The sequence below is a fragment of the Rhododendron vialii genome, chromosome 6a (genome assembly GCF_030253575.1).
Source record: "Rhododendron vialii isolate Sample 1 chromosome 6a, ASM3025357v1".
Classification (NCBI taxonomy): domain Eukaryota; kingdom Viridiplantae; phylum Streptophyta; class Magnoliopsida; order Ericales; family Ericaceae; genus Rhododendron; species Rhododendron vialii.
In genome coordinates this window covers 23704732-23714758 of record NC_080562.1, presented here as the reverse complement: position 1 = coordinate 23714758, position 10027 = coordinate 23704732, and the positions used below count along the sequence as shown (strand labels likewise).

At 38.9% G+C, this 10027-nt stretch overlaps 1 protein-coding gene across 1 annotated transcript; it reads left to right on the top strand.

The window, feature by feature from the left end:
* The first annotated feature begins 1596 nt into the window (after positions 1 to 1596).
* LOC131328505 (protein FAR1-RELATED SEQUENCE 5-like) lies at positions 1597 to 3696 on the top strand. Its single transcript, XM_058361444.1, has 4 exons — positions 1597 to 1876; positions 1924 to 2104; positions 2207 to 3538; positions 3618 to 3696. The coding sequence occupies exons 1-4, from the start codon at positions 1597 to 1599 to the stop codon at positions 3694 to 3696; spliced, it is 1872 nt and encodes a 623-aa protein (XP_058217427.1).
* Positions 3697 to 10027: the final 6331 nt, after the last annotated feature.

Genomic DNA, 10027 nt, shown 5'->3' with positions numbered 1-10027 from the left:
TATCCAAGTATCACTTCCTTGTAAACAGAAAATGAACTTAACTGAGCTTTGGAAGGATCAGTGCACACCCAATATCTTCAAAAACATCTTAAATGAAACAAATAATGGAAAATTATGATTTTTGGGGTGTCTCAGCACTCTTGAGTTCTTAAGAATGGTCCCTAGAGCTCAAGAGTGAGCCCATATATATATATATATTATATACAGTTCTTTTCATATCCGGTCGTCCGGATTTTATTTGGTCCGGATTTGGGGGCCCCCCATTGCTGTGGGAATAAAATAGAAAGAAAAAGACCCCACTGCTGTGGGGAAATAAAATAGAAAGAAAAAAGACCGCAGCCTCCTTCCAGCCCCATTCGTTCCACAACCAGAGAGAGAAACAGAAAAAGGGAGGGCGACTGTGTACAAACGGCCCGATCGTAGACGACGAACATAAGGTCTCTCTTTCTCTCTCGTTCTCTCTCTCTCTCTCTCTCTCTCTCTCTCTCTCTCTCTCTCGTTCTCTCTCTCTCTCTCTCTCTCTCGGTTCTCTCTCTCCCAGTTCTCACTGATTTTCGAAACCCTAACTGTGATTGTAGGGGCTAATTTCTATGATTTGTACACAGAGGCGACGATATACGAGTCACCCAAGTGAAGACGAAAAAGGACGACCCAAGCTAAGGTGTCTCCCTCTCTGCCTCTCGTTCTCTTTATCTCTCTCTCGTTTTCTATGATTGTCGAAACTCTAATTCTGATTTTAGGGCTAATTTCTGTGATTTGTACACAGAGGTGACGATATACGAGCGAAGATATACGAAAATCCAAAGCCGAGATCAGCCCTAAGGTCTCTCTCTCGTTCTATCTCTCTCGTAGTTGTTGTCAGTGAATTTTTTGCATTATTTCGGATATACGAGCGAATGATTCTGTTTTGGCGATATGGGAAAAAAAAAGAGTTTCTGGAGATGTCCTCACTGATGTTGGAAATTGGAACTGTTTCTTATAAATCAAAGATGATAATTTGTGCTAGGACAATTAAACCGGTTACTATTTGTACTAGTTGAAAACAAAACGATTATTTGGAATGGTTTTTGTGTGCCACTTATGCTGAATTTTTTATTTTTTTTGGTAATCTTTGAGATAATGTCTGCAATTGGTTGTCATTGGTAGGTTACCCATAAGTAGCTCAGAAATTGATAAAATGGAAGAACAAGATCGAACCAATATTGATCCAACCCCCTTGTTTAGAGCACCACCACCGAGGTATCTCTTTCCCTCTCTCAAAAATTTGTTGCATATTATAGCATAAAGGGAGACACATAGACTGGTATTTGTTGTAATTGTTTGTTTGCATGTTAGTAATTGTTTTGTATTTTGATTTTTAGAATGCAATCTTTGGATGACATAGCAGTATCACCGTCACCATCCCAACCGTGTCAATCATCTGTGAATTCTTGTCAAGAATTTTATACTCCTCAAGTTAAAAATGAAGTGATACCGAAAATTGACCAATAATTTCTCAAATTAGACGATGTTTGGGAATTTTACAACGAATATGCTAGACAAGCTGGATTTAGAGTCCGAATCAATTCTAGTAGGTTGGGTGAGAATGGTAAAGTAATGAGGAAGGAGTACGTTTGTTTTAAAGAAGGGGAGAGAAAAAATTCTAAGGCCACTATACGACGTCGGGGTTTAACTAGAGAGAAATGTGGTGCAAAACTTGCTATCGTAAGAAAAGGTGAAGTGTTTGTTGTATCAAAATTTGTCGAGGGTCATAACCATGAGCTTACAACGCCAAGAAAGGTGCATTTATTAAAATCTCATCGCCGAGTATCTGCCGCACAAAAAGCTTTAACGCAACAATTATCTGCTGCTAATGTGCCAACTTGCCAACAAATGAGTATTTTTGAGTTGCAAGCGGGGGTATTGAAAATGTTGGATTTTTAGCACGAGATCTTTACAATGATAAAAGAGATAGGAAGAATGTAGTACATGGTCATGATGCGAACATTTTGTATGAGCATTTCGAGATGGAACAACAAAAGAATCTGGGCTTTAGGTTCACATTTGAGAGAGATGATAAGGATAAAATGATTCATTGTTTTTGGGCAGATGTGACATCTAGAAAGTAATATCAATATTTTGGGGACGTGGTAGTGTTTGATACTACGTACTACACAAACAAATATTCCTTGATATTTGCACCTATATTGGGGGTCAACCACCACAGGCAGACAACACTTCTTGGGTGTGCGTTCTTAAATGATGAAAAAACTGATTCGTTTGTGTGGCTCTTCAATGAATGGTTAAAAGCGATGCCAGGTGGACCACCCAAAATGATCATAACTGATCAAGATCCGGCAATGACAAGAGCAATTGCTTCTGCTCTTCCAAATACATTTCATCGATATTGTATTTGGCACATTGTGAGCAAATTTTCTGAAAAATTGGGTGCACTGTCATATAAAGAACATTATGATGAGTTGAAGAATTGTATATGGAATTCTGAAACACCTGGAGAGTTCGATGCAAGATGGGCAACTATTGTAGGAAACTCTAAGTTGTCTAGTAATAAATGGTTGCAGGACATGTATGAAATTCGTGATAGATGGGTTCCCGCATATACGAACCACATGTTTTCTGCCCACATGACTAGTAGTCAACGGGCTGAAATTTCTCATTCGTTTTTCAAGAGGTATGTGTCCAAAGAAAATTCAATGATGAATTTTGTGACGCGATTCAATAGGGCACTTGCCAAAGTCCGACATAATGAATTGAATTTGGACCATAAAGATGTAAATGAGAAGCCTCTCTTGAAAACCTTGTGGGCAATGGAAAAGAAAATGAGTGAAATATATACACGGAGCATATTTGAGAGGTTTCAAGAGGAGATCTTTCAAATTAATGCGTATGTGGTTACGTTCATACGCGAGAATGAACATTGCTGTTTGTGGAATGTTCAGAGAGAAGAAACAGAAGGTGCGAGAACCCGTGAGATTTCGGTGGATAAGTCATCCAACCTTGTGAGTTGTAGCTGTAAGTTGTTTGAATTTGATGGAATTCCATGTCGGCACTTGTTGGCGTACCTTTTTAGAATGCAAATTAGGGAACTCCCTAGTGAATACATCTTGCATAGGTGGACGAAAACAGCAAAAGCGGGCAGGGTGATGGATGACTTAGGTAGTGGTGTGAAAGAAATATGGAACAGTTCACTTCTTGTGAGGCGACAAGGTCTCTTCCAACTTGCTTGTACAGTTATCGATGATGCTGTATTAGATGAAGAAAAAAGTGAAATTGTGCGAGAAGCTTTGGAATCTAGTCAAATGAAGATTGCATTGATGAGGAGTTCTCGCCAAGATGGTTCAACGAATCGTATCCAAGTGCCGCCTTCTCTCGGAAGCCAACATAGTTTGAAAGAACCACTTCAAGTTAGGGCAAAGGGTTGTGGTAAGCATTTGAAAGGAGGAAAAGAGAAGGCCGTCAACAAGATGAGGAAATGTAATGGTTGTGGGTTAACGGGACAATCGCATGACAAAAGGAATTGTCCAAAACTTATGAACATGTAAGTGGATGTTAATTTGTACTATGAATTTCATTGTTTATACATGGAATACATCTTAATTGTTGTCTTATTTTATTAGGTCTTCACAAGATGTTAGGTTGAGTGATGACGAGGATGATGACACTGATGACGTTGACGATGAGTGTAAGTGTTTGTGATACATCTACGTTTAATTGTTTTCTTGTTCTTGTCTTTTGTTTCGTCCATTCATGTTAGTATTTTTTTTGGGTTGCAGGATGGATTAGTGATTGAAGGAACAGATGACACCATTGTCCGATTACGAGTAATGAGAGAGAATGTTTTATAAGAGTAATGCAGGACACTATAATTTTGTTGATTTTTTAAAATTCTCATGCTTGTTTGTGTAGTACATTTGGTTCGTGGGAATTGATTACCAAGGTCTTATGTTTCCCTGCCATTTTGAATGTAGTTGTTTTGTTGTGACGAAAGAGGCTGTAGACATGTAAAAGTGTTTTACCAATTTGCTTTAAAATATGATTTGTCATTAGCGGTGGAAGGTTAGCTTATTATTGGTTTTTAAATTTGGTTTCGGAAACATCTCAAAACAGATGGAAGACAGATGGAGACTTTATTTGTGTTTGTGGGAATAGAATTTTTTTTGAACAGATTCCGAGATTCTAGCTTATAGAAGAAGTTATTTTTTTAGTCTAAAGTGTGATTTTACTAGCTTATAGAAGAAGTTAGGAATTTGTAAAACATTTTTAGAAATTCCTAATTGCCAACGTGCAATATCAGCCTGCAAGAAGTGCCTACTCAATAAGGCTATGTTTGGTATCACTTTCACTTTCTGTTTTCTATTTTCTTTTTTAGAATTTTTAAAAACTGGACGTGGAAGTATGTTTGTACGTCTATTTTCATTTGCGAAAAGATAGAATGACTTTCAAAATTTCTAAAAATTGAAGAAGTAGCAAAACTGAGCTTCCGCTATTTCTAAAAGCAAAAACCGGTTGCCAAAAAGTTCAATCAAAACAAAGGACGAAGTAATGAAAATTTCCAAGCAAAATCAAGAAGCAGATGAAGACCCAAACTTCTATGATGGAGAGAGAGAGAGAGAGAGAGAGAGAGAGAGAGAGAGAGAGAGAGAGAGAGAATCTCCAAACCCACAGGCCACATGTGACCTCCTCCACCACATTATCTATGCACATGTCCTTGTTTTTGGCATGAAAAAAATGGAACAAGGCTCTACTTGCTTCTTCTTCTTTTTTTGGAAAATAAGTTGACACAAACGTGTTTTATGTTTTTACTTTTTTTGAGAAAAAATAAAAATTGATTTCAGCGAATAGGAAATAGGAAATAGAAAAGTGGCAGCGTTACCAAACATAGCCTAAGTGAGTTGCAATTCTAATTCCATGTTCAGGTTCTAATTCCATTTTCAGGTTTATCAAAATGTACATTTGGAAGGCCCGCGAGATGTAATATTGTGGCTGCAGTGGTTTCTATTGCCATAGAATAACATGATAAAAAATGGACACTAGACACAAGCACTTGTACAGTTAGCTAACAGATACCAACTTAGTTCAGTCCAATACAAATTGACAACTAAAGTTTCAAACAATATGAAAACATACAACTCAATATAGGCCATGACATCCTACTGGTTACAACAATTACCAACAAATAGAAATTACATTCACTTAAGAAGTGCAATGATAGCCACTACAAAGGCTAACCCACTTAAGAATTGAAATACAAACAACATGTGCTTTAAATTAGCCACGGTGACTTCAATGGCGTCAAGGCGTGCATCATTCTTGACCAGTTTCACATCTGCTGCAACATGTGGGTTGGGTTGGTGACACTCAATTGGATAGCACCACTCCCACATCTTGCATTTACCTTTATCCTTTGAATTCTTTGGACACCTGTGGTAGAGCCTTCCAGGATTCTTTTCTGACTCTGAAATGTGCACAGCAGCTCTCAATCCACACCAACATGTCTTGTTTTCAAATGTAGGGTGACGAGATTGAATGGTACTCCTGTTGCTTGAACTGGACATGACTATTTTAACACAGTTACTGCACACACTCACACAATGTATACACACACTCATACTCACACAATGTCGACACACACTCATACAAATGTCCAACACAACTATAAACTAGAAGTAACTCATTACAAATTTAGAGAGTTTTGGCTCAGAAAATTTTCATCATAGCCAAATAAAGTGAGTCAAATAAACGAAATGTTCAAGACACCACATTTTTAAGGCACTAAGGCGGCGACATTAGTTGTCAATTGACCATCTAATGTTTCCAAGCCTTAGTACACATTGCATGTTAATATATCGTCATAGCCAACAAATAGGGCAAACCAATCTAGAAATAGGGACAAACTCTCTCAACGGCTCAGAAAATTTTCATCATAGCCAATTAAAGTGACTCAGATAAATGAAATGTTCACAACACCACATTTTTAAGGCACTAAGGTGGCACCATTACTTGCCAATTGATTATCTAATGTTTCCAAGCCTTAGTACACATTATATATACAGTTCTTTTCAGATCCAGTCGTCCGGATTTTGGTTTGGTCCAGATTTGAGGCCCCCCACTGCTGTGGGAAATTAAATAGAAAGAAAAAAGACCCCTCCAGCCCCCCTCCAGCCCCATTCGTTCCACAACCAGAGAGAGAAAGATAAAAAGGGAGGGCGACTGTGTACGAATGGGCGACGATGTCCAACACAGTTACAAGTAGCTCATATAACAAATTTAGATAGGCGATTTTGGCTCAGAAAATTTTCATCATAGCCAAATAAGGTGGCTCAGATTAATAAAATGTTCAAGACACCACATTTTTAAGGCACTAAGGCGGCAACATTAGTTGCCAATTGACCATCTAATGTTTCCAGGCCTACGTACACATTGCATGTTAATTTATCGTCATAGCCAACAAATAGGAGCAAACAAATCTGAAAATAAGGGCAAATTCTCCCAATGGCTCAGAAAATTTTCATCATAGCCAACAAATTGGGGCAAACTCATACAAAATCCAATCCGAACCATAACAAAATCCAGCCGACTGAACCTGAAAACAACTGATATACAGATCACAGTTCAAAATCATACACTGATAACACCAAATAAACACCACTTCAAAATTATCTGGCCAAAATCAGCATAAGTTACACACAAAAACCAGTCCAAATAGCAACTTATCATAAGAAAATTCAACGGCTCAGACACAAATCCAGACCATAAATGCCCCAAATCGGATATCATACATACAACCCCAAAATACTGTTAGGGTTTCGAAAATCAATCAATTAGTAGAAATCAGCCTTCCCGATGTCCAAAGAAATCACCACACAAACAAATCACAGAAATCAGGCCTTGTTCTTCATTTAGGGTTTCGAAAATCGAAGATCTTCTTTTACGGTTTTGAAAATCATAGAAAACGAGCGAGAGAGAGAGAGAGAGAGAGAGAGAGAGAGAGACATTAGGGCTGATCGTAGCTCTGATTGTTCGTCGTCGGCCATCCCGAGATCGACCGAAACCACACAAAAAATCACACAAATGAGTTCGAAAATCAGTGAGAACCGGGAGAGAGAGAGAGAGAGAGAGAGAGAGAGAGAGAGAGAGAGAGAGAGACCTTACGTTCGTTGTCTACGATCTGGCCGTTCGTACACAGTTGCCCTCCCTTTTTCTGTTTCTCTCTCTGGTTGTGGAACGAATGGGGCTGGAGGGAGGCTGGGGTCTTTTTTCTTTCTATTTTATTTTCCCACAGCAGTGGGGTCTTTTTCTTTCTATTTTATTCCCACAGCAGTGGGGGGGCCCCAAATCCGGACCAAATAAAATCCGGACGACCGGATATGAAAAGGACTGTATATATATATATATATATATATATATATATATATATATATATATATATATATATATTGTTTTTTATCTAACGGTTCAAATAACAACTGCTCAAATCAAGTCCTTCTCGGTCATTTTTTTTGCCAATTTCTTACGGGTACCCTTAAAATCGTGTTCTGAACACATTAAGCGGCTTGGATCATCGAAATTCGATCGGGAAAGGCGACAAAAGGGGAGGTCCGCATATAAGGTCCTCATTTTAAGGTCCTTACCTGAAGATTTCCGTATATATATACACACACACACACCACGGATCAAGTGAGGGATCCCTCACTTTGTTAAAATGCAGGACTCTCATTTCCTGATCAAATTTTAAAAATCTGAACTGCTCAATGTGTGCAGAATGTGATTTTAAGGGTCGCCACGAGAAATCAGCAAAAAAAATGACCTGGAATGGCTTCATTCGAGTAATTTTTTTTGAACCGTTCAATGAAAATTGCTCCGGTGAAGCCCTTCCTAGTCATTTTTTTTTTGATTTCTTGCGGGGACCCTTAAAATCACGTTCTGATCACTTTGAGTGGCTCGGATCATTGAAATTCAATCGGGAAGGGGAGTCCCGCACCGTAAGAAAGTGCGGGATCCCTCACCGGAACCGGACTGTATATATATTCCGTTTGCTCTTATTGTTAAACTAAGATCAAAAGAACTTATAACCAGTATGAAGAACTGGTATAAGCCCTTGATCTCCCTCAGAGGTGGAATAACTTGGAAAAACCAAGTTTATACCTTTTCTTGGCTTGAACTTGACTTCTTGGATGGATTTGAAGACTGAAAATAGGTTGATATGGTATGAAAATGAATTCTTAGATTTGTCTAAGACTTTTGGATTTTCTGGTGTGGGCTACCAGCCCGGAAAAATTCTCCGTCTCTCTTTTTGTATTTTTAGTTTACAAAAAGGGGAAAAATAATTGGTTCGAGAGTCGCCACCCAGGTTTTGAAAAGAATTATCACCCAAGAAACTATTTATTGAAAAATGTGACTCTTTTGCCCTTTTAAAAACGTTTTGGTCTATTGAAAACATAGAGTTTTTGGGTTTCGGAGCCAGGTTATGAGGGAGGAAGGTTTTATCTGGAAAAGCACCCCACTCGCCCGATAAAATCGATCTCTACTAATATTTGTGGGATTTTGAAAATCATTTTATTGCTTAACTTTTAATGCCACATAAACAGTTATATCACGTAAACAGTTTTAATTGCAGAAAATATAAACAAAAACAGGCATGCTTTTGAATTTAAACATTTATGTAGGGAGGTATTCCCGAACACATACATTTAGTTGTCGAACACGTGATATTCGGGAGCACGTGGTAAATATGACAGGACTTACCGTCAGGCAATATGGTGAACAGCGATATGGACCAATGATATGGGAAGTCATTGATCCATGCTGTCTGTTCGGCAAATTAAGGGCCAAGTTACATGTGAAGTAGATGGTCCAAAGCAGACTGTTCGGTTATAAAACAGCCGAACAGATGAAGCAAAGAACCAAGCACGTGATACGAGGGATCACGGGTTAAAAAGCAATGCAAATGGTATGTGGGACCATAGTTTGAATATAGACAGGACAGTCATCATGGTAAACTAACTGTTCAGCAGATAGAGACATTCTGATTACGTTAGGACCAAATTACATGTGAAGTAACTGGTCCAGGAAGTCTGTTCGGCAACGAGATGGCCGAACAAAAGAAAGAACTTCAGTCAAAGTATTGGAGCATAGGGAACATTCTGGAAGAATCCAAAATGAGTGGTATTCCGTTAAGGAATAAGATCCCGAGAATATAGGGTCTGAGAAAGATACCCAATGAGAATGGGATGTTCGGTCAGTAATGGAAAAGAATCCTGAAAAGACTCTTTTCTAATAAACCGATAAAGGAAACGAGAATCCTTGATGTATTGGGTTTCCTATACGAGTTGGGAATCCTATGGAAACAGGGATGCTTGGGCAACAAGCATACGAAAATCTATAAATACGAGGTAAAACCTAGAGGAAAAAGGTACGCAATACTCTGCATTCTTGCTTTCCTACTGATAATTAGGGTTTGACTGCTAGTACGTGATACAAACTTTGGCATCGGAGGGCCTTTGCCACGAGAGGCAGAGGTGCGCTCACCCCCTGTCTATTTTGCAGATTAGGGTTCCGACGACGAATTAGGGTTCCGGTGAAGAGGCACGAGAAAGCCATTGCAATCCAGTTGATCAGAAAGCATCAATTGTTTTCATCCCCCTACAATTGGCTCCGTCTGTGGGAAGATACAAATTTTTCTGAAAAAGTAATCATGACGGAAAAAAATTCAGTCACTCCGTTTAGTCCAAAGGACCAGTTGGGTGGGGGAGGGGATAAATCCCCACCAGGCGCTCTGAGAAAGCCCACTGGATGACATGACAGAGATAACTCCAAAGAAAAAGGAGACAAAACAGCTACTGGCTCCACGAGAAGGAGTAGGTCTCATCGAAGAGAGGAGTCAATTACTTGTTCGAAGAGTATACACAATGATGATGATGATGTCCTTGATAAAAAGAGAAGAGAAATCGAGGAGTATGCTCGTTTAATTAGAAAATGAGAGTACGAGATACGGGAGCTGCAGCGGGTACGAGAGCACCCAGAAGAT

Coding starts and splice junctions, on each gene's coding strand:
- LOC131328505 (XM_058361444.1), top strand. CDS start 1,597: ATGAGGAAGGAGTACGTTTGTTTTAAAGAAGGGGAGAGAAAAAATTCT. Junction 1,877..1,923: donor GCCAACTTGCCAACAAATGA/GTATTTTTGAGT, acceptor TTGGATTTTTAG/CACGAGATCTTTACAATGAT. Junction 3,539..3,617: donor TGTCCAAAACTTATGAACAT/GTAAGTGGATGT, acceptor TTATTTTATTAG/GTCTTCACAAGATGTTAGGT.